The following is a 26,901-nucleotide window of genomic DNA, read 5'->3' on the forward strand; positions in this document are numbered from 1 at the left end:
TGCTGGAAGAAGCAAAGCCTGCTGGTTAAGAGTGTAGGCACCTAACCCTGATTGCCAGCGTCAGAATCTTGGCTCCCTACCCTGTGCATTTATGACATTGGACAAGTTAAAGTCTCTTTTGCCTCAGTTTCTTCAAATGTAAAATGGAGAGAATGATAATATCTGTCTCATGTGGCTCTTGTGAGGATTAAATGAGGGAATCCATGCAAAGCCCTTAGCACAGTGTCTACTCTATGATGAACCCTCAACCAGTGTTAGATATATTTATGTTTAAAATACTTTCAACACTTTAGAAGAAAGGTGCTAGTCAAACCTATGCTACAAATAGAAACTATTCCCACCCCCCACCATACGTTTACTTCCATCCTGTTGAGGCTTGTAAACTCAAAATTTTCTTTTCTCTTTTGCAAAATACAAGCTGTTCCAACAGTTCTCTGCATCGGATCCAGAGTGCTTTATGCCGTCCTTGGGATTTTGTGAGAGATGTTTTGGAAGTACCTTTTAAGAAACTACACTGATTGGAACTGATGCTCAAGCTTTGCTATAAGTGTAGAAAACTTCTGAGCTCCTGTCCTGTGGAGCTGGAGAGGGCAGCTGGAGGCGATCCAAAGGAGAGGATAGATTCCAGCCCGAGAAGCCTTCTTCTGACCAAGAGGGGTGGGCATGGGGAAAATGAAGCCTGAAGGGAGGTCAAAGAGGAAGGTGAGTGTAGGGGCTGGGAATGATTATCCAAGAGCAGATATGGGTCCAGAAGCTATTCACAGAGGCGACAAGAGCCCTTTCCATCTTGCCTCTGTTCAGGTTAGTAGTGAACTTACTGCCAATGTCCTGAAGAAAGGGTGAGAGAGTGAGGAGTGCTGCCCCAGAAACTGCCTTACAGACTTCCATCCTCTCCTATCTCCAAGCTCAGTGCAAAAAAGATTCAAAGAAATTCCTTTGGCTCCCAGACGAAAAACAACTCTCCAACTCTGATCTTGCTAGATGGGAGTTCCTCTTCTCCTTATCCTGAAAAAGGAAAAAAAACCTTACATTTATATCATGCTTAATTACTTTCAAGCAGTTTCACAGACACGATCTCATCTGAGGAAGGAGAAAATTGAGGCCATTAGGCTACACAAAGTTTGTCCATTATCAAGTATTTCCTAAGTCTGACTCCAAGGCTTATATTAGTTTGGCTCTTTTAAGAATTCTAGTGGGAGAATACTGTAATCATGATTAATATCACCACCATCAAACATACATTTAAAATCCTACTCTACTAGTCTGAATAGCATTAAAATCAGTGGAATGGCTTTAAAGGCATTTTTTCATGTGCCTGTTAAGTGGGCCTTAATTTAGATGTGGGCAACTATCTCATATGTAGGGAAATTTCATTAAAGGTTTAATAAGCATCTTCCATTCTCACTTCACCTCTCTTCATCTCTTCTGGATGACCGTATTCTAGTTCCCTCCCTCCGCCCTCTTCTAACCAGCTTGTACCTTGACCTACCTCAGGTGGGGGAGTATTCACTGACTGGGAACTGCTAACTTAGTAATCTAGCCATCACCTTCCCAGTTGGAACTTGCCACTTCAAGGAAAAGGACCTTGTAATCAGAGTAATTGGAATTTTCGTATTAGAAAGATGTTTATATGCTCGAGTTCGAGGCATTGGAGATGCAGCAGTAAGTAATCTATGAGCTCTCCGAGGAGGTGGGTAAAGATGGAATCTGGAGCCCAAGAAGAAGGATTATATTTATTCCACACACACTGTCTCAGGTATCATTTGTAGAGTTTGTGTTTGTATTAATCATGTTTTTATATTTTTCATACTTTATGATGTTTTGACATCTTAGGGGCCTTGCTGGTAGGGGATAGGCTACCCCTCTCAGAGCTGGCTAATTTCTAGACATTGCAAACCATCTTCCTTTTGAGTACAGTTTTCGTTTGCAGACCAACCAATCCAAAGCCCACATCCCAATCACCTTTATTTAACTCTCAGGCACCAAGCCACCATCTTCCCTGCTGTATCACCTCAGGGCCAAGTCAACTAGACTGGACAGCTAGAGACCGGTCCTATGGCCCAGAGCCTGCCAAAATTATTCAAACTATCCAAGCCTAAGTTTCCTCCAGCTTTCCTACACTGCCTCATCCATTCCTTCCTGAGAGACCACAGTAGTGGTTGAGGGTCATGCTCTCTCCTCTCTCCTGCCTCCTGACTGATCTGGTGCTTCCCCATGGGCCCTGTGTGGTGTGGCCTGCCCCCTTCCCTTGCTATAAACTCTTCTTTCAAAGGCAGTTGTCTCTGTGTCTGCCACCTTACCATACCAGAGTAAAACAAATCCCAAGTACAGATCTTAAAATGGTGTTAATGATTTCAGCGTTTAAAATGAAAGCCAATGTTACTTTCTACTCCGGCAGGTGATTAAACACAATTTGAGTTGGTTCTACATGTTTCTTCAGTATTGGCTGGAGTCAGGCAGTCCTTGCATGATCTCTGGCTAGACAGCCTTTCTGGAAGTGGGCTGTGTAGTTTGGCTGCCAGACCTTTACACATGCTTTGCTGAGGTTTGTACGAGTGACCTTGGTGCTCTTTGGGCCAGATTAGACATCTCTAAAGTCATCTCTGGCTCCAGCATCATATTATTTAGAAATAGGAGTATCATTTGGCACTGTTGATCACTCCATCCTTGAAATTGTCTTTCCTTGGTTTCCATGACATCATGCTCTCTTGGATTTTCTTCTACTTTTTTGATTGCCCTTTTTAAAAAACTCCTCTGTGCGTTCCTTTTCCTCTGCCTAGGCTTTATTTTCTTTTTGAAAACATTTATTGAATATATAATGCATATATATGTTTAAGGAAAGTATTAAAAAAAGTAAAAGTTTGCTCCACCTCTGTCACCCAGTTCCCCAGACTCTTAATTTGATTACAAATGTGTGTGTGTGTGTGTGTGTGTGAGGGTGTAAAACTATAGGACATACACAAGCACACACATATGCTCATACACACATGATATTCTGTGTTTTTATATGTAAATGCTATCATACTGTAACATTTATTTATTCACTCATTCTTTAACAATTTACTGCTATTTACTAATGAGCAGCTACTACATGCCAGACACTGTTTAGGCCCCGGGAAGACCATGTGAGTAAAGTAGACAGTTTTCATAGAGTTTATATTCTGTTGGGAGGAAGAGACAATTTAAAAGAAAGTCAGAGAATTTTCCGTAATGAGAGATGATTAGAATTTAAAGCATGCTAATGTGAGAGAGGACAGACAGGTGACATTATGTAGGGTGACCAACGAGGGCCTCTATGAGAAGCCAATATTTGAGCCAAGACAGCATCTGAATGATGAAGAGCAGCATTTCAGGAGTAGAAATAATAAGGAAAAGGCTAGAATCAAAGATGTGCCAGAATCAAGGATGACTCCTTAGTACATACTTCCATGCACCTTGCTTTTTCATTTAATAGCATGTATGAGAGATGGTTCCAGGTCTATAACAGATAGAACTGCTTCGTTCTCTTTAGCAGTTGCATAAGATTCCATTATAGGGATAAAACCATAATTTATTTCATCAGTCACATACTGCTGTTCAAAAAATCTTTAATCTTTTGCTGATGCAAGTAATGCTGAGATAAATAATTTTGAATATACATGTTTGTCCACAAGGCAAATACATTGGCAAGGTCAAACTCTCAAAGTAGAGTTATTGGAACAAATGATATGTTCTTTAATTCTGATTTTAATTGATGTACACAATTGGCCTCCATAGACTTGAACAAATATATTTTACCACCAACTATGTATGAGGGAGTCTGTTGTAAATATCCTTCAAACTCTGTGTTCACATTTTTGAGCAGGAAGTGCTCCAAATAGCATTTTCTAATTTTATTTTGCATTTCTCTTATGAGTGAGGTTGAAACTCTTTTCCTATGTTTAAAAGCCATTTGCATTTCCTTTTCTGTGAACTGTCTATTCATATCCTTTGCCCATTTTTCTTTGTGATTATTAGTCTTTTTCTCATTGATTGGCAAAAGTTTCTTATGTATTAATGAAATGAACCTCTTTCATACATTAGATATGATCTTCCCAGTTTGTCTTTTCTCTTTTCATTTTGTTTAGGGTAGTGTCCCAGGAACGAAGTTTTTACTTTATTAATATAGTTAATAAATTATGCATTTTGTGTCATACTTAGACAGTCATCCATCCTTCATTGTTGGTCTTCCTCAGAGTCCTCTCTTGGAACTGCTCTGTTCTTCCTCTGCTCACTCTCCCTGGATCATCTCAGCCATGTCAATTGCCATTGATGTGTTGATGATTTCTAAATATGTTTCTCCTGACACATACCCAACTGCCAACTGTACATCTCCACAGCCCAAGTCAGCATAATCAATACTCAACTCATCATTTCAACTTTGTCCTGTCTTCAAACTGGTTACTCTTCCTATGTACTCCATCTCAGTGAGCCCAATGTGTCATCTTTTCCAGATCAGATAATCTATATCATCAATGAATCCTTTTTTCCTTTTATCCCTAAGCATTCAATCTGCACTAAATTCTATTATATCTACCTTCTAAATATTTCTCTAATCTGTCCATTTCTCTCTGTTTCCATTACCACTTACCTAAAATGGGCCAACATCATCTCTAACCTGTGTTTCTACACTAGCTTCCTAATAAATATACTTTCTGTCATGTCCTTCTTCAATTCTTTCTCTACACAGTAGTCAGAATGTTCAAACTGGATCATATCACTCTTCTGCTTAAATATCTTCAATGGCTTCTCTTTTTTCTTTTTCTCCTTCTCCTTCTCTTCCTCCTGCTTTTTTCTCCTTTCCCTCCTCTTTCTTCTCATTCTTCTTTAGGGTAAAATCCAAACTCTTTAACATGGCATACAAGGCTTACATGATCTGGCCCGCATTTGTACCTCTAGCATAACCTCTTAATACTATCAACACACAGCACCCCACTTCCCAACATCACCATCAAAAAGAATCAGTCCTCTTGACAAGTCCTTGGAATGTATCATGGCCTCTTACCTTGGGGCATTTGCACGTGCTGTTCCCTTTGCCTGGACTCTCCTTTCTCAGCTATCTTTGTCTGGCTCTAGCTACCCCTACTTGCCCTTAGATCTTACACATTACTTCTTCCATAACCTTCTCCTGATGCTCCCACCACCCCAAGTCCAGGCAAAATGCTTCCAACAGGATCTTGTCACACGGTAGTACTCATCACTTAGTAATGCAATGCCTATTTATTTGCCTGAATCCCCTAGCAGATTTCAAACTCCACATGGGCCTCACCTTCATCGCTCCAATAATTTGGAGTGCCGTGTTAGGTATATAGTGGCATTTGATCAGAGTTGAATCCTTAACTCTCTAGTCGCTGGCATGGAACCATCACTCAATAAACATTTATTTGTTGCACATATGGATGAAGGAATAAATTTTAGAATTTTCCTAATGTAGCCTAAGTTTTGTGCCAATTTGTTCACTTTACTATAGGATATACTGATGTAGTAACATTGTATAGAAATAGTCACATCAAGGGAATTTCTCTAGTCAGTTTTACAAGGCAAAGTGGATTAGTAATTCTTCCTTTTAATGTCTCTTCACTTTATCTTTGATGGTAATATTTCCACCAAGCTACCAAGGTGGATGAAAGCACCTCAGTGCACTCCTACTCTTCTACTACATGGTAGAATTCCCTTCCACTTCACTCCAGAGCTTTCAGGAGACATCTTTCAGGTATTTATCCTGGGGATAGAGGGGAAGAAGAAGTCTCTCTGATTCACTGAGGCAGTCCAATATTATTTGTCTTAAATAGTAATTTTTATATAAGTAATATCCACTGAAAATGATTATGAGAAATTTGGAAAATATATAATCAATAAAATATAAATCACCTATAATCTTACCACATAGAGAGCAATTATTAACTTTCTGGTGGGTGATATCACTTCCTGGTCTCAGTAGCTATCTGTAATCTCAAATCTGTCCTTCCTCTTGAACCTCTCCTCTGAGCTCTAGACTGGTGTATTGGCTTCCTCAGTCACTATCTTCACTGGCTTGTCCTGGTAGCATCTCAACTCCACACGTTCTAAGCAGGAGCCCCCATCCTCCTCCTCTCCTCACTTGCACCTGCTCCTGGGTCCTTTTCAGCGAATTGTACCACCATCCACCTGGTGACCTAGGTTAGAAATGATCCTTAGCTTCTCTTTCTTCCTCGCCCTCATATCTAATCAAGATTCTGTAGTTTCCTCCTCCTGCATATCTCTTTACTCTTTCCATGTCCCTTAATCAGCTGTGTCAATACTCTGGTCCAGACTCCATCACCTCTCTTCCTGAAATATGGCAACAGCTTCCATGGGTCTCCATGTCTACAGTCCATTCGCCACACTGTGGCCAGAGTGACCACACAAGGAGGGGCAAGCTATCGTATCATTCCATGAACTCAAATCCTTCAGCCTTTTACAAGGACCTTCCCGAAATGCCCCAGCCCCTGTTTAACCAGTTCCATTTAGAGCATTCTTCACTCTCCTCTTCACTTGGCTGACCTCTACCCATCCTACAGTTCTCCACTGAGCCATCTTTGCCCCGCAAGAAGTTTTCCTTGACTCCCCTCTCCCCTGGAAAAGTCTAGCATGAGCCACTCCATCCATCTCCTGTTTTCTCCTCACATCTGTCCTCTCTTGCTGTGAGCTCCCTGGGGCATGAGTTGTGCCTTCTTTGTCACTACAAGCCCACTACCTTGCCAAAGCCCAGCACGTGGGAAGAACTCTACAGGTACTGATGGATCCACTCAAATCAGGTCTAGGGTTCTATTCCACACAGAACTGGCGGAGGATGGGGAAACTGCTGGGAGACTCTCCTTAGGGGGACACTTTTCCAGATTCTCTTTTCTGAGTACGGTTCTTGAGCTCTCCCGGTGGCGTCCTCAACGCAGACACCTGCTGATAGGGGAAGCTTTAGGGAGCAGAGCTGCCCCCTCTGGCCTGGTCCCTGCCGGCTATCATGGCTCACACAGACCCTGCCCTGGGGCTCAGCACCCTGCGGATGGTGGCGGTGATTTTGCGGTTGCGCAGGCTGTAGATGAGCGGGTAGAGCAGTGGCGTGACGTTGGTGTAGACCAGCGCCAGCGTGCGATCCTGCCGTGGGGAGTAGCTGGCCTTGGGCCGCACGTACGTGAAGGTGGGACAGCCATGGTGGAGGAAGGTGACGGCCAGGTGCGAGGCGCAGGTGGAGGCGGCCTTGCGCTTGCCGCGTGGGGAGCGCAGGCGGCTCAGGGCGGCGGCGATGGCGCCATGGGAGGCCAGGATGAGCACCGAGGGCCGCAGCAGCAGCACCAGGCCGGCGCCCAGCGGACGCAGCTCCTCCACGTAGCTCTGCGTGCAGGCCAGGTGCAGCAGCGCTGTGATGTCGCCGAAGAAATGCACTAGCAAGCGGGAGCCGCAGAAAGGCAGGTTGAAGACGGCTACTGTGAACCCCACGGACACCGCCAGTTCCCCGAGGCAGCAGGCCAGGGCCAGCCGCGTGCACAGCCCAGGTGTCACCACAGCCGCGTAGCGCAGCGGGTGGCAGATGTCCACGTAGCGGTCACAGGCCATAGCGGCCAGCAGGAAGCACTGGGCCCCGCCCAGAGCCACGAACATGTGCATCTGAACAGCGCAGCCCAGGAAGGAGATGGGGCTGTCTCGGCCGTGGCCTGGCGAGGCCAGTTGGGCCAGGGAGCAGGGCACCACCGCCAGCATGTAGCAGAGCTTGATGGCTGACAGCTGGCACAGGAAGAGTAGCATGGGCGGCCGTCTGGGCACTGAGGCCACGGCCACCAGGATGAGCAGGTTCCCGCTCAGGGTAGCCAGGTGCACGGCCAGCAGCAGCAGGAAGAGCACGGGCCTCAGGTGGGGAGACTCAGCGAAGCCCTGCAGGAGGAGGCCGCAGGGCGTGGTGGCGTTGCTGCGGCTGTCCATGCGCTGGCTGCGCAGAGGGACCTGTGGGAGAGCAGTGCGGGAAGGGAGAGCTTGTGGGCTGCGCTCCTCGGGCCCTGCTGGTGAAGAACGGGCTGGGTGGAATTCAGAGGGTAGGAGGGACTAGGGCTGCAGAGAGGGAGGTGGGTTCATGGGTCCATTCCCATCCCCCCTCCCCACGAGGGACGTCTTATTAACTTGTTCTAAAAAATGGTCCAGTTTTTCCTGCCTCTGGGCTAGAATCCTTACAGGTGCTTTCTCAACATGCTGCTTCCAAAGAAACCTTGATTTTAGGCCCTTCCTTTACAGTGCACCTCTCCTGACCTCCGCCTATGAAGAATCCCCTCTCTTCAGACTCCACGTATGTTGTGGGTCTATACAGCCACCGGTATTAGTCCACCTCAGCCTCAGCTCCCCGAGGCAGAAACTGTGTCTTTAGGCTCTATTTCCTTCTCCCTGCTCTGCTCTGCCACTTCTGAGTTGCTTGTCTAGTGTCTCAGAATCACAGAGACGTAATGCAGATGAGGATCTTAGCCATCATCTCATTCAACCTCATAATTTTAAAGAGAGAAAAAAAAAAAAAAGCTGGGGAGGAGCAGGATGAAGGGCTTAACTACTCACAGAAAGTTAGGAACAGAATCTGCATTCCTGAGGCTGAATCCAGAACTTCCCATGACCCCATCTGAGGTTGTTAAAAAAGGTCACTGGCATCAGTCAGTCAGTCCATATTGATTCAGCCTTAAATAGAGACCCAAGTCTGTGCCTGGCACTGAGGCAGACACTTAGGCAGCAGGGGATGGTTAGAGAAAGGCCTAACCGGGCACATCAGAAACAATATGTCCTAACAGTCTTATTAATACTCTGTCAGCATGAGAAAAAGTGATGTGTATCTGTTTTAACTCGCCCTTCAGAGGGAGCAGTACATTCCAGATATGCTGTCGGAACACAGTCTCTTTCTAAGCATTATCCGGTGACTCATGCAGGCAACATTTGGAGAACATTTGATAGCATGTAGGTTGGCTGCAATTGTTATAAATCTCTGGAGTCAGGGAACATGAGGTGGTAAGAAATTCAAGGCCATGCCAACTAGAGGAGGATGTTTGACTTTTCCAGTAGTTATTAATGATATCTCTTTTTAATTTTAATTGTAAGTTCAACCATTATTTCTGCTTAGTGACTCTGAGTCACTGTCTATAATCAGTGTTGGAAGTGGAGTTTGTGCCTGTTGTTACACTACAGAGTGCAACAGCAATAAAGCTGGGTCACGGGCGACAGGTAAATTGGATGCAAGAACCAGAAAGAATGCAAAGAGCTTTGTTTTTGCTATTAATGCTCCTTTCTGAGGATAGTTCTGGGGATTTCTATTTATCAATGTCAGCCTGTGCTCTTTTTTTTGTCATCCGAGGGGAATGCCTTCAAACAGATGTTTGCATTGCAATGGAGGAGGAATAGGGTGGGGTTGTGGGTGGGTCTGAGGGATGTGGAATCACTTCCCATCATTTTCCCCCCAATATTCAGTCATCTGGACAAATTTAACAAACCTGCGTTGAGTGCCTCTTCCTTGCCAGGTGTCATAGCTGTGGGTGTGACCAAGAGAGAGAAAGCTGACTGTCCTGGAGGTTCAGACAGGATGAAGCTGTTGAAGTAACCAGCTCTCTTCACTCTGCCTCTGCTTACCCCTTGGTCTTTTACTTCTTCCTTTTCATCTCCTTAGAGAAGCAGGGTGTTGGGAGTAGAGAAACACAAACAGTCCACTTCTTTCACCTTTATGCTCATACTTCACAGAAATGGAGCTGACGTGAAAGGCCGGGCAGTGGCTCCAGTAACTCTAAGCTCAAGGTATATCACGTTTACAAACAAGGCCATGGAATGCAAGCCAGACAGTTTAGTTCAATCAAAAGGAGACTGAGGAGTGTTTCTACTTTGTCTAGAGTTTTTAGGAGGATTTGTCACAAACTCTAGAAATGTACGTTAGAAATGTCTTTTCCCTGGGAGGGAGAAGGGAAACAGACACTTTCACAACTTCAACAATTTGGTCTATTCAAAACCAGGCTCCAGCCTAGTAGGAGAAGCTACAGAGGGAAAAGAAAACACCCCCTTCCTCCTCCAGGGCCAGAAGGGCTATATTCTCACTCTTCAACAATAATAGCTAAGAGAGTGTCAGGCAAATGCTCATATGGACTTTATACATTTAACTCACTTAATCCTAGCAACAATCTGATGAGGTATGTGAACTCTTATTGTACCTATCTTACCGGTGAGGAAATTGAGGCCTAGAAGAATTAAATGTCATGAAGCCGGTTAGCGGTAAAGCCAGGTTTTCACTCAAGCAGTGTAGTCCCTGCTAGTCCATGGTCTCATCCACTATACTGTCTTCCTTACTTACCACTCTCCTAAAAATTCTTCTCACATAAGACACAACCTCTTCCCACAGCTCCTACCTTCCCCTGTCCAGAAATTACCTGTTCTCTCCTAGGCATTTCTGTTCTCAGATTTCCCTTTGCTGACATTTCTTCTGAGGACATGTGGATGTGAGCAGTAATACAGATCATCTAAGATAGCAAATCTAAAAATAATTTCCCCTTAGCCTTGACATTCTTCATTCCCATTGTTATTGTTCTGACAGATCTGCTTTCCTAATTGTGTAAGGCTCCATGGAGCTCCCACAGATTAATGGCTGGCTGGTGGCCCGGGACATCTGGATGTGGCTGGAAGCCTTGCTGGGCTGGGGCCGTAGATCTGGGATTTGATTTTCACTGTGTAGGATAATTAAAATTATCTGTAATAATGATGTTTTTTAATCGGTCATTTAATAGCCAATTGAAACACTTCTAAGGAGAGGTTGTGGGGAGATTTGAAAGGCAGACAGGTCAGGCTCCTCTGGGTCTGGAAGATTCCATAAAATGCTGAACTAGCTTGAAGGTCAAATGGTCCAGATCCTCATGTTATAGCAAGGGATGCCCCATAGAGGTCATATAACCAGCCTGGGACCTCACCACTATCTGTTGGCAGCAGAACTGGACTCACAACTCCTGTCTGATGGTTCTGTTTCTGACAGAATTGTCTTCCAGAGTAGACCTGAGTCCATTGATCTAGTATTATTGTTTACAAAAACACCAGAAGAGAGGTCACAGGAAAATCAGATCATTGTCCCATAGGAGGTTAAATTTAAAATTGTACATATGCCTGAATTTCCATAATTTGAGTTAATAACCTGTCATGAGCATCTGGTCTATGAGTTTATACAAATTGTTCTGAAATCTATTTTTGTCCAGTGCTTTTTTTTTAAGGAAAAACACACACTATGCATTCAAAAGATTTTTCTTTTTTCTTTTCCTTAATCCTCAGTGAAGTAGAAAGGCTCCCCACAGTCTAAATTTTTGCTTTGTTATTTGATGGATGCTTGATTTGGGTTGGGGACAAGTTAATTAACACTTCTGAAACCTTGCCTCCTCACTGTTGAATGGGGGTTATAACAAAGGAGGGACCTGTGAGTATTCCAGGAGACAGCATGCAAAAACTAGCATAAAACCCCACACAGAGTAGGCGCACAACAAGACTAAAAAGCATTCTCATCTCTGTCCTTCATGCCTTGACAGGCTTAGATTGTATTTCCTCTGAATATTCATCTTTCCACCATGAAAATCTCCTCACCCCTTGATGGTGTCTCTTCAGGTGCCTTTTCCGTCTTTCTGGGATCCAAGAAACAAAGGTATACATAGTACTCTGGATGTAGGGAAGAATACTTTTCTCATGGGGAGAAAAGTAGGGATAGACATAAATAAGTCTGTCTCTATCTATGATCATTATCATTACCATCATCTTTCTCCCCCCACCTCTCTTTCTATCTGTCAACTTTTTTTTTCCCTTTGGTTTCCTATCATCTTTCTAAGACTGTACAGACTATGGAAGAAGACATCTATGAATTCAAATCCTGGCTCAACCACTTACTAGCCGCATTACCTGTGGGTGATGTACTCAGTTTCCCTGATCCTCAGTCTCTTTACATCTAAATGGAGATAACAGTATCTAATTCATAGGCACTCTACCAAGGAAGCTCACAGCACAGTGCTGGGCACAAAGCAGACATGAAGAGATGGTTATTAATCACATCATGTTATAACCCAACTTCTACAGTATGATGTCAGCCTTTGGGCTCTACCTGCAGAGCAGCTGACAACTGTAATTACTATAATGACTCCTTTTCCTATGTCATGAGCCTTTTCCTTGGTTTATGACAGATAACTTAACTCGATTAACATATATTTGCATTATTATATATTTCAAATTTAGATTTGTGTTCTGAAATAAAATCCCTTGAATTAAACTTATCTACCTTTTTCTTGCTTTGTCACGCAAAATTACATCTTTCAGTGTTTTTTTTTTCTCATCAGTTTGGTAATTTCTTTACTCCAAGGAGCTAAATATCATCTTTGGTTGTAAAGATTTCACTGTGCTCCCTCTTCCAACCGTTTATAATCTCAACCTCAACCCCTGGGACATGAGCCTCTTTTCTGGCATGATGTTTCTGTCTTGTGAACCAGTTTCTCTTACATGATAAAGCAGTCTACTGAGTCCCCATGACTAAATTTGGTAAGATAGCTTGTCAAGGCTTTTGAAAGTCCAAATAAAAGAAGTCCTTGCTAGTTTCTTGTTGGCATCTTTATCCCCTAAAAGCATTTAAGTAGATTTAATAGGGAATGTTTTCCTTACACAAACATTCTTGCTTTTCTCCTTTTACAGCATTTTCTGAAGTATTTGTTGATCCTACATGTTGTAAAAATGAGATACCCTTGATATTTCTGTGTCTGCTCTGGAGCCCTTCTTAAAATGATGGTTACAATTCTGAATCTTTCAGTTCTCTAGCTCTGGGTCGATATGTTACCTTGAGTTTTGCATTTTGGCCAACATTTTCTCCTCAGTTTCCTGACGATTCAGAGTTATGACAATATGTGCACTTGTGTTAAGAGATCCCTGAATAGTTGCCACTGTTAGTTCTCTTTTCTCCAGAAATCAATTGTGGGATTAGAACTTTGAGTGAGGTGTCATTTCAGGTGCCCGGTCTCTTTTATTTTCATCTGGAGAGGACATTTGAACCATACAAATCTAGGAGTCCTGCTGATTTTAGAGCTGGCTCTCTGCCTTTAATGCTTTTAAAGAAACTCTCTGCTTGAACAAAGCAGCACCCATTTAAACTAATATCTCTGACCCAGGCTTCCGCCAGAGGAAGAAGGATATGCTTCAAACATGAGCACTTTAATCTTCAACATCAAAATTGTCTGGCAAAGAGACTGTCCCAATTCTGGAATTGTGAAGGTCAACTTTCTCACAGATAAATGCATGATCATTGTGCTGTTACATTTTTTAAAAGAATTCTAGGCCTGAGGCTCAGTTACTTTGTCTACTTGAATAAATATTTGCATTTTTGCTCTATAAAAAATCTAATTTGGGACTTCCCTGGTGGTGCAGAGGTTAAGAGTCCGCCTGCTGGTGCAGGGGACTGGGTTCGATCCCTGGTCCAGGAAGATCCCACATGCAATGGGGCAGCTAGGCCCGTGCACAACTACTGAGCCTGTGCTCTAGAGCCTGTGTGCCACATCTACTGAGCCCTCGTGCTGCAACTACTGAAGCCCACGCATCTAGAACCCATGTTCCGCAACAAGAGAAGCCACCGCAGTGAGAAGGCTGCACACCCCAAGAGTAGCCCCCGCTCGCTGCAACTAGAGAAAGCCGGCACACAGCAGCGAAGACCCAAGGCAGACAAAAAAAAAAAAAATCTAATTTGTTTTCAAAATTTATTTTAAAAATCGGCTATCATTTTCCATGAAGTTGGTTTTAGTAAGTTTGAGAATACTTTTAATTTCTAACTTCATCTTGTGCTACAAAATAGAGAGTTCCCTCAAAAACCCAGAAGCCTCTGTTTCTTATTGGCCACAGACTGAGAGTTGGAACTAAGTAATGGGGCAAAGCAGCTGCATGGATGAGGAAATCAAGGCTACCTCAGTTCTGTCAGGGTATTTTCATGATTCATTAAAATGGGAAAAAAAAAAAAACGGTTAAGGAAAAAATGTTGATTTCCTCGGCCAGCCACCTTCCAGGAGAGAGAGCTTCTGATATCTTTGGAATATTGTCTCAGAAAGCCATGGGCGCCTCAGAAAACCTATCATCTGCAAGAGTCGTGTGCATAATTTTGGCTTCAGGACCTTTTCCAATAGGACACTCCCCCGACCATCCTACTGCTTATCCCTGAGTTTCTAGAAGAGACACCTGTGGTTGCTGAGAAAGAGGAACAAATTACAAGATGAAATAAGATAGAATGCACAGGATTCAGCCTGCCCAAGTGTGGGCTCTGATGGGGGCCTGGGTCTTCTTCAAGGGGAAGCCCTGTGGCTGGTGCCTGGGGCATAGGGATTTAGTTCTTTATCCAGGATGGGAGGCATACATGGAGCTTTTCCTGTCATGGTATCACCAGTGGTCACATTTTTGTGTCCCATGAGGTAGGATGATAATCATAGGTAACACCTTTTTGAATACTTTCTTTTCTGCCTCTGAGAGTTGAAGAATTCATATTTTCTTCAATTCTATTCTTACATATTATTCTAGAGAAACAAGATATCATTGGATGCCTCTCGCCATGAAAACTTCTGTTCATTTGAGAAGACAGAACTCTCTCATTTTTAGATGAGAACACTGAGGCAGAAGAGATGCATTGGGGCAAAGTCATTCAATAAAAATAGAAGCAGAACCTAACAGTCCTGGCATTTGTAGCTGCCTCATGTTTCTCAAGCCCAACCCTACCTGAGTGCACCCAAGATTGAAGGGTTCCACAGGTTCCAGCACCTTGAACACCGGGTGCTCCATGGTTTATTGCTGTGAGGCACCAGATCTGATCTAAGGAGGGTGGTCTTTCTCTCACAAGCAGTTATCTCTTTTGGGTAAACCTACTCGGGAAGTATTTTTATTTCCTTATTTCCATACTCTGCTCTCGGTGTTTCCCTCTCTTCCTCTGCCCTCCTACCCCACAGTCTTCTCCTTACCTGGGCTCAGAGAGAAGGGTGACTTGGAGACGGGTGGAGAGGAGGTTCAGATCATGGTGACTGGAGATTAGAGAGATCACAGGCAAAATGAAAAACAGCAGACTCTAGAGCTGCAGTGGGCAGGTGTAGAGGAGAAGGGCTTGAAAGGAGAAGCATGAGGGATGGAGACGCTGGAGAGGGGCGAGCACCTGGAGGGGATTTCCACAGCAGTTTCTGATTAGCTGTGTCTGGTCGGTACTATGACCTTAGCCTGCTTTATATCCCTGGAGACTTGGGGGGATGGGGAGGAGAAGGTTATACTAGTCCCTTCCAGAGGGAGGGCAAGAGAAAAAGCATCCTGTGATTAATTCTCTCGTCATAAAATCCCTCCTCAAGGTTGGAGACCTAAGAGGGCTTGGCACACATACAATGACTTTGCAGCTGTCCAGAGAGAAACAACTCCCTATGTCATACTGACCACCTGCCCAGAGTGCTCTCTGCCCCACTGGTGCCACAATCTTTCCCTAGAGTGTTCCATACTCCTCTGTCATCACAGCAATTCTCATTTGTGCATGTGGTAGTTCTAGAACCTGTGGAGAAGGATCAGGTACCCGATAGGTCTAAGATGTGTTAGTTTGTCCCATGTCTAGAGCAGGAAGCTAGCTGGATGTTGAGATGCATGAGTGAATTGTCTTTAACTCTCACATGTATCCAAGGACCCGAGAAACTGCACTAGGAAGCTTCCACCACGGGATACTCCTGACCCTGGAGTATGAACTTGACAACTCTGGCAGGTCCCTCTAAGTCTGAGAGCTGAAGACTTGCTCTTGATTGTTTTGTTATTATCCTCCTGTCTGTCCACCTGTGTATATGCACCAGAATCACAGGACTGTAGAGGTCATTTGCTCCAGTTCATTTACTCGTTCACTTATACTTTGATTTAACAATTCAACACATGATGCTTATTGAGTACCTACTATGTGCCAGGCTTTGATCTAAGTACTGGGGTGTAGATGAAGGAGCAAAACAGACAAAAATGTCTTTCTTCATGAAGCTTACATTCCAGGGAGAAGAGATAGACAGTAGCCAAATTAGGTAAATTATATGGTGTATTTGAAAGTAAGTCCAATGGAGAAAAATAAACGAGGATAGGAAATGTGACGGGATGACATGCAATTTTAAATAGGATGTTTGAGGAAGGCTTTAGTGGGAAGGAGACATTTGATGCAAAATTTGAAGGAGGTAAAGAAGTGAATCATGCGGATATCCGGGGGAAGAACATTCCAGGCAGAATTAGTCAGTCAGAGATCCTGAATGGAGAGCGGGTCAGGTGTGCCTGAGGCACAGTGAGGAGCCCAGTGTGGCTGGGGTGAAGTGAGGACAGAATAGTGGCAGATGAGGTCAAAAAAGTTGTGGACAGCCAGTAGGAGGTGCCTTGCAGGGGATTGTGAGAGATTGGCTGAAAGACTGAAATGATATTAAAAAGGTCAGTCTGGTTGCTGTGTTGAGAATAGACTTTAGCGGGCCAGGGTAGAAGCAGAAATCAACAATGCACTAATCCAGGTGAGGGGATATACGATTTAGATGAGAATAGCAATAGAAGTGGGAAGACATGGTTGGGTTTTGAATGCATTTATTATTTATTTTAAATAAATACATTTTAAATGTAGAGCCAGCAGAATTTCCTGATGGGTTGGATATGGGATGTGAAAGAAAGAGAGAGGCCAGAATGATTTTTTACCTGAGCAACAGGAAGAATAGAGGTATCATTACCTGAGATGAGGAAGGCCTCAGATGGAGCGAGTTTGGGAAGAAAGAGTGGTCAGAAGTTCAATGTGGGGCATATTAAGTTTGAGATGTCTGTTGGATGTCCAAGTGGGTCTGTTTAATTGACATACAATCTGCAGTTCACAGGAGAAGTTCAAGTTAGAGGTGTAAATTTGAAGTCATTAATTATAGGTGATACTTTAAGTTATGAAACTGGGTGAGATCATTATAGTAATGAGTATAGTTAGAGAAAAGAAAGGGTCCCAAAACTGATCGCAGGGGTTCTCCAAAATTAGGGCTTTAGGAAGATGAAAAGAAACCAGAAAGGGAGAACATGCGGGGAGTCTATAGTCTCCATTTTTCAGCTAGGTAAACCATATAATTGTGTCTGCCTATCACCAAATTTGCACATCTCCATCATGGAATATTTACATGGAGAATGATTCCATGACATAGTAGGATGACTTCCCCCATTGATAACAAACAATTATTTCAATCCCTACATAATTCTTCTGTTAAAGGTAATGTGGAGGGTTGAATGGTGACCTTACAGGGAGCAGTGGACCTTCTTCTTCCCTTTTCCCCTTCTTCATAAAGTGTAAGGAGTTATACCAGAGGCTGGAAGTGAGGGCAGAACCCAAACCCCATGGTAAAGGAAAGAGTTAGAAACAAAAACTTCTGGGTTCTAAAATTCTAGATTTCTTTCCCCAATTTTTTTTTCTCTGTATACTTTAGGAAGTAATTTACTTTGTCTGAGCCTTAGTTCACATGACTCAAATATAAGAATGATAATACAACCTGTGTCTAATTAGCAGATTTTGTTTTGACATTTTATCTTTAACAGTTTTATTGAGGTATAATTGAAATACAAAGAACTGTACACATTTAATTGTTCAATGTGATGTGTTTGGATATATGCAAACACCCATGATACCATCACCATAATTAAGGGAATAGACATAACACAACAGCTCCCAGAAGTTTCTTTGGGTCTCTCTTGCTCTCTTTCTCTTTCTCCCTCTTTTTTTTTTTTTTTTTGGTGGCAAGAACATTTAACATGAGATCTACCTTCTTAACAGATTTTGAATACAGTGTTGTTATCTATAGGCATGATGTTGTACAACAGATCTCTAGTATTTACTCACCAAGCATAACTGAAATTTTTACCCTTTGAATAACAACTCCCCATTTTCCCCATCCCCCCAGCCCGTGGCAACCACTATTGTATTCCCTTCTTCTATGAGTTAGACTACTTCAGATTTCTCATATATGTGGAATTAAACAAACGGATATTTCTCCCATCTTATAGAAAATCTTTCTTGGTCCCATTTTTTCATCTAGTTACCATTTTTGTGCACTTGGAGAAAATCCTTAGGAGAGTTGTGTGCACTTGCTCTCTATACTTCCTCTCCTCTTATTCTTTCTTTTTAAAAATAACACTTCATTGAAAAAGCAACAAAAACAACAAAATAGTTTATTGAGGTATGATTGACATGTAAAATGCTGTTTGGAGATTTTAAATGAGATCTTACTTATGAAAACGTTTTATAAATCCTAAAGTACTCCATAAATGTCACTTATAATTATTATTATGTTGAAGAGCCTTGATCAACATATTTTCCAAACAGAACTCCTTCCTGCCTCTCCCTGGCACTGAGTTTCAGCATGTAGAGTACCCTCCCATTCTCATTCTTTTTATGCACATAGTTTCCCTGTAAAGTGAGAAGCAACTGGGAAGGGACTCAGTCTGGACAGGCCTCCTTAGTGGTCAGGACTCACGGATGTGATGATACCATTCACAAGCAGCAGTGTATCATGGTTCAGAATTTTGGAAATGGTGCCAAGAGGATCTTGGACATAATTTACAGGATGTATAATCCCTGACCTAAAGCGAAATTTACCAGTGACAGGAGTTTAGAGTTTTATACATAACATTTTCTTTGGCTGGAGTCTGGCTTTATTTAAAGAGTTGTGTCAACACAGGGATCGTCTGCTTGGGCCCAGGGATTCCTCAGAGTGTTGGTGCCTCTGTCGCCTCTTGGAAGGTCGGGATGAGTTTTCTCAGACTCGGAATTATGTGGGATCTGTGTTTGAACAAAGACTGGAAATACTTACATCATCTCTACATTCCTCAGCCATTTGTCACCAGATTGCAAATCCCTGTTTCTAGGGAGAAAAGATACTGCTGCTCTCTGACTTCAGCAGAGAAGAGGTCAGTCAAGTTATTGAGTTTGATGAATATCTATGGCCCTAAGGAGGAAAAGTTAATTTCTTTGTGGGTTTTGCATCTTTTTTTTGGTAAATTTATAGAAATATAGGTGATAGGAAAAGAGCAATAAACTTAAAATATCAAAAATAAATGAAATTATAATGCTACATAAAGAAATCAAGAGCACAGGAAAGAAACAAAACAGATCATAAACAAAACCTTAAGTTGATTCTCTGACGATTCTAGGAAGACAGACAAATTTCTGGAATTTTCACCATGGAAAAGTGAGAAAAGATACAAATGAATTAAAAAATGAAAAGGTAGAAGTTAAAATAGATACAGTAAAGATTAAAAATAATAAAATAATATTATTAAATAGTATTTATGGATGCAGTTGACACATATCTGAAAATAAAAGCCTAGTTGGCCCAAGAAGAAATAGAAAATTTATATAGAATTATGATCATTAATGACATAGAGCTGCTACTAAAAATATAACCCCTCTGCCCTTCTCGCTACTCCGATGGAAAATACTTTTACTGATGGACTTTACCAAAGTTTCAAGATGAATATAAATATAATAATAAATATAAATAAAATAGAATATAATTATACTGTAAAGTATATAATCCACATATATTTTGTTTTTCCAGAAAATGAAAAAAAGAAAGAAAAATTGCCCAACTCATTTTATGACATTTGCATAACCTAGATTAAAATAATTCTCATTAGTATATTATGTAAAACATATACACTAATTTTACAGATGAAAACATTTAAAAATATTATCCAAGGAAATTTAACATTTTTTTAAAAAAACAACATATTTTTACCAAGGGACAATTTTCCCAGGAATACACAGATGATTCAACTTCAGAAAAATCTATAAATTCACTCTCATGTTGGTTGACTAAGGGAAAACAGAGTTATCTCAATATACATGAAAAAAACGATGAGAATTCTTAGAAAGCTAGAACTAGAGAGGAACTTTATAACCTAATAAAAACTACATATAAAAATTCTACAACAAATGTGGTATTTAATGGAATCTGAGGCACTTCTTCTAAAGTCAGGAGCAAGATACATACGATAAGTATAAATGATACTTAACAGCACAGTACTTATAATTCTAGCCAATACAAAAGGAATGAAAATAATAATTGATATGGAGGAGAATATATTATAATTATTTGCTGACGATATGATCAGTTACATTTAAAATCCGAGAAAATTAATAGGCAAATGAGTCACACCAATAAGAAAGTTGAGCAAGATTTCCTAATATAAGATTTACATATAAAAATAAAGTTTTTCTAAACCAGCAGTAATCAATTAGAAAACATCATAAAAAATGATACCATTACAATAGCAACACAAGTCATAAAATATATAAGAATTAATTTAACAAAATGCACAAGAGCTTTGTAAAGAAAAATATATAAGACTCTAGTAAAGGACAAGAAAGGAAATCTAAATAAAGGTAGAAGCCATATTCATGAGTGGGTAAAAATGCCTTTTTTCCTTGTAAAAATGCCACCTTTTCCAAGTTAGAGATATATTAAATGCATTTCCAATAATAATTATGATAGGAATCATGAGGCAAATTAGTATATTGGTTTAAATATACATATAGAAAAATAAAGACCCTAAAATAACTAATAAAAATGTAAAATTTTAAACATTTTTTCAAAGAGGAAAGAGTAAAGAGGAAAGAGGATGAGTAACCCTCCAGATATTGACATACTGCAAAGCATCAATTAGTAAAACACATTGATATACATTTGTATAAGAAAAAAAATGGGCATTTGGTAAAGGATTGACACCTCAGAAAAAGACCCATAAATTCAGGTGAACTGGGTAAAAAAAATGGATGGATTTTACTACATTAAATATAACTATTTTGGTTAACAAAGGACAACCAACATAAGTAGAAATAATAGTCCAGGAAGTGATACTTGTATCATCAATAATAAAAAATGTCTTGAGTTATATAAGGAAATATCACTAATTAATTTTTAAAAAGAAAGAAGAAAAATGGACAAAGGATGTGATTAAGCTGTTCAAGAGGAGGAATTTGAATGAATAAGAAGTCATTGAAGACATTGTCAGCATTGTTTTTAGCCAGAGAGAATAACATTTAAATAGCCATGCAATCCCTCTTTTTCCTTTCTCCGTCATCACTGCTATGACTTGGATACTTGGCCTTCATTTTTTTTTGTTTCTTTAACATTTTTATTGGAGTATAATTGCTTTACAATGGTGCATTAGTTTCTGCTTTATAACAAAGTGAATTAGTTATTCATATACATATATCCCCATATCTCATCCCTTTTGCGTTTCCCTCCCTCCCACCCTCCCTATCCCACCCTTCTAGCTGGTCACAAAGCACCAAACTGATCTTCCTGTGCTACGTGACTGCTTCCCACTAGCTATCTATTTTATATTTGGTAGTGTATATATGACCATATATACACTACCACTCTCTCACTTTGTCCCAGCTTACCTTTCCCCCTCCCCGTGTCTGCAAGTCCATTCTCTAGTAGGTCTGCGTCTTTATTCCCGTCTTGCCCCTAGGTTTTTCATGATCTTTTTTTTTTTTTTTTTTTTTAAGATTCCATATATATGTGTTAGCATACGGTATTTGTTTTTCTCTTTCTGACTTACTTCACTCTGTATGACAGACTCTAGGTCTATCCACCTCACTACAAATAACTCAATTTCGTTTCTTTTTATGGCTGAGTAATATTCCATTGTATATATGTGCCGCTTCTTCTTTATCCATTCATCTGATGATGGACACTTAGGTTGCTTCCATGTCCTGGCTATTGTAAATAGAGCTGCAGTGAACATTGTGGTACATGACTCTTTTTGAATTATGGTTTTCTCAGGGTATATGCCCAGTAGTGGGATTGCTGGGCCATATGGTAGTTCTATCTTTAGCTTTTTAAGGAATGTCCATACTGTTCTCCATAGTGGCTGTATCAATTTACATTCCCACCAACAGTGCAAGAGTGTTCCCTTTTCTCCACACCCTCTCCAGCATTTATTGTTTCTAGATTTTTTGATGACGGCCATTCTGACCGGTGTGAGATGATATCGCATTGTACTTTTGATTTGCATTTCTCTAATGATTAATGATGTTGAGCATTCTTTCATGTGTTTGTTGACAATCTGTATATCTTCTTTGGAGAAATGTCTATTTAGGTCTTCTGCCCATTTTTGGATTGGACTATTTGTTTTTTTGATATTGAGCTGCATGAGCTGCTTGTAAATTTTGGAGATTAATCCTTTGTCAGTTACTTCATTTGCAAATATTTTCTCCCATTCTGAGGGTTGTCTTTTTGTCTTGTTTGTGGTTTCCTTTGCTGTGCAAAAGCTTTTAAGTTTCATTAGGTCCCCTTTGTTTATTTTTCTTTTTATTTCCATTTCTCTAGGAGGTGGGTCAAAAAGGATCTTGCTGTGATTTATGTCATAGAGTGTTCTGCCTATGTTTTCCTCTCAGAGTTTGATAGTGACTGGCATTACATTTAGGTCGTTAATCAATTTTGAGTTGATTTTTGTGTATGGTGTTAGGGAGTGTTCTAATTTCATTCTTTTACATGTAGCTGTCCAGTTTTCCCAGCACCACTTATTGAAGAGGCTATCTTTTCTCCATTGTGTATTCTTGCCTCCTTTATCAAAGATAAGGTGACCATATGTGCGTGGGTTTATCTCTGGGCTTTCTATCCTGTTCCGTTGATCTATATTTCTTTTTTTTGTACCAGTACCATACTGTCTTGATTACTATAACTTTGTAGTATAGTCTGAAGTCCAGGAGCCTGATTCCTCCAGCTCCGTTTCTCTTTCTCAAGATTGCTTTGGCTCTTCGGGGTCTTTTGTGTTTCCATACAAATTGTGAAATTTTTTGTTCTAGTTCTGTGAAAAATGCCATTGGTAGTTTGATAGGGATTGCATTGACTCTGTAGATTGCTTTGGGTAGTATAGTCATTTTCACAATGTTGATTCTTCCAATCCAAGAACATGGGATATCTCTCCATCTATTTGTATCATCTTTAATTTCTTTCATCAGTGTCTTATAATTTTCTGCACACAGGTCTTTTGTCTCCTTAGGTAGGTTTATTCATAGGTATTTTATTCTTTTTGTTGCAATGGTAAATGGGAGTGTTTTCCTAATTTCACTTTCAGATTTTTCATCATTAGTGGATAGGAATGCAAGAGATTTCTGTGCATTAATTTTGTATCCTGCTACTTTACCAAATTCATTGATTAGCTCTAGTAGTTTTCTGGTAGCATCTTTAGGATTCTCTATGTATGGTATCATGTCATCTGCAAACAGTGACAGCTTTACTTCTTCTTTTCCAATTTGGATTCCTTTTATTTCTTTTTCTGCTCTGATTGCTGTGGCTAAAACTTCCAAAACTATGTTGAATAATAGTGGTGAGAGTGGGCAACCTTGTCTTGTTCCTGATCTTAGTGGAAATGGTTTCAGTTTTTCACCACTGAGGACGATGTTGGCTGTGGGTTTGTCATATATGGCCTTTATTATGTTGAGCTAAGTTCCCTCTATGCCTACTTTCTGGAGAGTTTTTATCATAAATGCGTGTTGAATTTTGTCAAAAGCTTTCTCTGCATCTATTGAGATGATCATATGGTTTTTCTCCTTCAATTTGTTAATATGGTGTATCACATTGATTGATTTGTGCATATTGTAGAATCCTTGCATTCCTGGGATAAACCCCACTTGATCATAGTGTATGATCCTTTTAATGTGCTGTTGGATACAGTTTGCTAGTATTTTGTTGAGGATTTTTCATCTATGTTCATCAGTGATATTGGTCTGTAGTTTTCTTTTTTTGGGACATCTTTGTCTGGTTTTGGTATCAGGGTGATGGTGGTCTCATAGAACGAGCTTGGGAGTGTTCCTCCCTCTGCTATATTTTGGAAGAGTTTCAGAAGGATAGGTGGTAGCTCTTCTCTAAATGTTTGATAGAATTCACCTGTGAAGCCATCTGGTCCTGGGCTTTTGTTTGTTGGGAGATTTTTAATCACAGTTTCAATTTCAGTGCTTGTGATTGGTCTGTTCATATCTTCTATTTCTTCCTGGTTCAGTCTCGGCAGGTTGTGCATTTCTAAGAATGTGTCCATTTCTTCCAGGCTGTCCATTTTATTGGTATAGAGTTGCTTGTAGTAACCTCTCATGATCCTTTGTATTTCTGCAGTGTCAGTTGTTACTTTTCCTTTTTCGTTTCTAATTCTATTGATTTGAGTCTTCTCCCTTTTTATCTTGATGAGTCTGGCTAATGGTTTATCAATTTTGTTTATCTTCTCAAAGAACCAGCTTTTAGTTTTATTGATCTTTGCTATCGTTTCCTTCATTTCATTTTCATTTATTTCTGATCTGATTTTTGTGGTGATTTCTTTCCTTCTGCTAACTTTGGGGTTTTTTTGTTCTTCTTTCTCTAATTGCTTTAGGTGTAAGGTTAGGTTGTTTATTTGAGATGTTTCTTGTTTCTTAAGGTAAGATTGTATTGCTATAAACTTCCCTCTTAGAACTGCTATTGCTGCATCCCATAGGTTTTGGGTCATCGTGTTTTCATTGTCATTTGTTTCTAGGTATTTTTTGATTTCCTCTTTGATTTCTTCAGTGATCTCTTGGTTATTAAGTAGTGTATTGTTTAGCCTCCATGTGTTTGTATGTTTTACAGATTTTTTCCTGTAATTGATATAAAGTCTCATAACGTTGTGGTCAGAAAAGATACTTGATACAATTTCAATTTTCTCAAATTTACCAAGGCTTGATTTGTGACCCAAGATATGATCTATCCTGTAGAATGTTCCATGAGCACTTGAGAAGAATGTGTATTCTGTTGTTTTTGGATGGAATGTCCTATAAATGTCAATTAAGTCCATCTTGTTTAATGTATCATTTAAAGCTTGTGTTTCCTTATTTATTTTCATTTTGGTTGATCTGTCCATTGGTGAAAGTGGGGTGTTAATGTCCCCTACTATGATTGTGTTACTGTCGATTTCCGCTTTTATGGCTGTTAGTATTTGCCTTATGTATTGAGGTGCTCCTATGTTGGGTGCATAAATATTTACAATTGTTATATCTTCCTCTTGGATCGATCCCTTGATCATTTTGTAGTGTCCTTCTTTGTCTCTTGTAATAGTCTTTGTTTTAAAGTCTATTTTGTCTGATATGAGAATTGCTACTCCAGCTTTCTTTTGATTTCCATTTGCATGGAATATCTTTTTCCATCCCCTCACTTTCAGTCTGTATGTGTCCCTAGGTCTGAAGTGGGTCTCTTGTGGACAGCATATATACAGTTCTTGTTTTTGTATCCATTCAGCCAGTCTGTGTCTTTTGGTGGGAGCATTTAATCCATTTACATTTAAGGTAATTATCGTTGTTTATGTTCCTATTACCATTTTCTTAATTGTTTTGGGTTTGTTATAGTAGGTCTTTTCCTTCTCTTGTGTTTCCTGCCTAGAGAAGTTCCTTTAGCATTTGTTGTAAAGCTCGTTTGGTTGTGCTGAATTATCTTAGCTTTTGCTTTTCTGTAAAGGTTTTAATTTCTCCGTGAAATCTGAATGAGATCCTTGCTGAGTAATCTTGTTTGTAGGTTTTTCCCTTTCATCACTTTAAATATGCCTTGCCACTCCCTTCTGGCTTGCAGAGTTTCTGCTGAAAGGTCAGCTGTTAACCTTATGGGGATTCCCTTGTATGTTATTTGTTGTTTTTCCCTTACTGCTTTTAATATTTGTTCTCTGTATTTAATTTTTGATAGATTGATTAATATGTGTCTTGGCGTGTTTCTCCTTGGATTTATCCTGTATGGGACTCTCTGTGCTTCCTGGACTTGATTAACTATTTCCTTTCCCATATTAGGGAAGTTTTCAACTATAATCTCTTCAAATATTTTCTCAGTCCCTTTCTTTTTCTCTTCTTCTTCTGGGACCCCTATAATTCGAATGTTGATGCATTTAATATTGTCCCAGAGGTCTCTGAGACTGTCCTCAATTCTTTTCATTCTTTTTTCTTTATTGTGCTCTGCAGTAGTTATTTCCACTATTTTATCTTCCAGGTCACTTATCCACTCTTCTGCCTCAGTTATTCTGCTATTGATCCCTTCTAGAGAATTTTAAATTTCATTTATTGTGTTGTTCATCATTGTTTGTTTGCTCTTTAGTTCTTCTAGGTCCTTGTCAAACGTTTCTTGTATTTTCTCCATTCTATTTCCAAGATTTTAGATCATCTCTACTATCATTATTCTGAATTCTTTTTCAGGTAGACTGCCTATTTCCTCTTCATTTGTTAGGTCTGGTGGGTTTATACCTTGCTCCTTCATCTGCTGTGTGTTTCTTTGTCTTCTCGTTTTGCTTAACTTACTGTGTTTGGGATCTCCTTTTCGCAGGCTGCAGGTTCGTAGTTCCCTTTGTTTTTGGTGTCTGCCCCCAGTGGCTAAGGTTGGTTCAGTGGGTTGTGTAGGCTTCCTGGTGGAGGGGACTAGTTCCTGTGTTCTGGTGGATGAGGCTGGATCTTGTCTTTCTGGTGGGCAGGTCCACACCTGGTGGTGTGTTTTGGGGTGTCTGTAGCCTTATTATGATTTTAGGCAGCCTCTCTGCTAATGGGTGGGGTTGTGTTCCTGTCTTGCTAGTTGTTTTGGCATAGGGTGTCCTGCACTGTAGCTTGCTGGTTGTTGAGTGGAGCTGGGTCTTGGCGTTGAGGTGGAGATCTCTGGGAGATTTTTGCCATTTGATATTACATGGAGCTGGGAGGTCTGTGGTGGACCAATGTACTGAACTCAGCTCTCCCACCTCAGAGGCACAGCTCTGACAGCTGGCTGGATCACCAAGAGCCTGTCATCCACATGGCTCAGAATATAAGGGAGAAAACAAGAAAGAAAGAAAGAAAAAGATAAAATAAAACAAAATAAATGTTATTAAAATAAAAAACAA

The 26,901-nt window shown here is 40.6% G+C and overlaps 1 protein-coding gene across 1 annotated transcript; it reads right to left on the reverse strand.

Moving 5' to 3' along the window:
- Window positions 1–5,597: 5,597 nt before the first annotated feature.
- On the reverse strand, window positions 5,598–24,078 carry LOC309632704 (olfactory receptor 10AC1-like). The gene is made up of 2 exons (XM_082400493.1): window positions 14,988–24,078; window positions 5,598–9,659 (listed from the first exon to the last, which is right to left on the reverse strand). The coding sequence occupies exon 2, from the start codon at window positions 7,951–7,953 to the stop codon at window positions 7,003–7,005; it is 951 nt and encodes a 316-aa protein (XP_082256619.1). The 5' UTR covers window positions 7,954–9,659; window positions 14,988–24,078; the 3' UTR covers window positions 5,598–7,002.
- Between the last annotated feature and the right edge of the window lie 2,823 nt (window positions 24,079–26,901).

The sequence above is a fragment of the Balaenoptera borealis genome (assembly GCF_965194805.1).
Source record: "Balaenoptera borealis genome assembly, chromosome: 7".
NCBI classification, from domain to species: Eukaryota; Metazoa; Chordata; class Mammalia; order Artiodactyla; family Balaenopteridae; genus Balaenoptera; species Balaenoptera borealis.

Bases quoted from the DNA above. Each gene is read 5' to 3' on its own strand.
- LOC309632704 (XM_082400493.1), bottom strand. From the start codon at position 7,953: ATGGACAGCCGCAGCAACGCCACCACGCCCTGCGGCCTCCTCCTGCAG.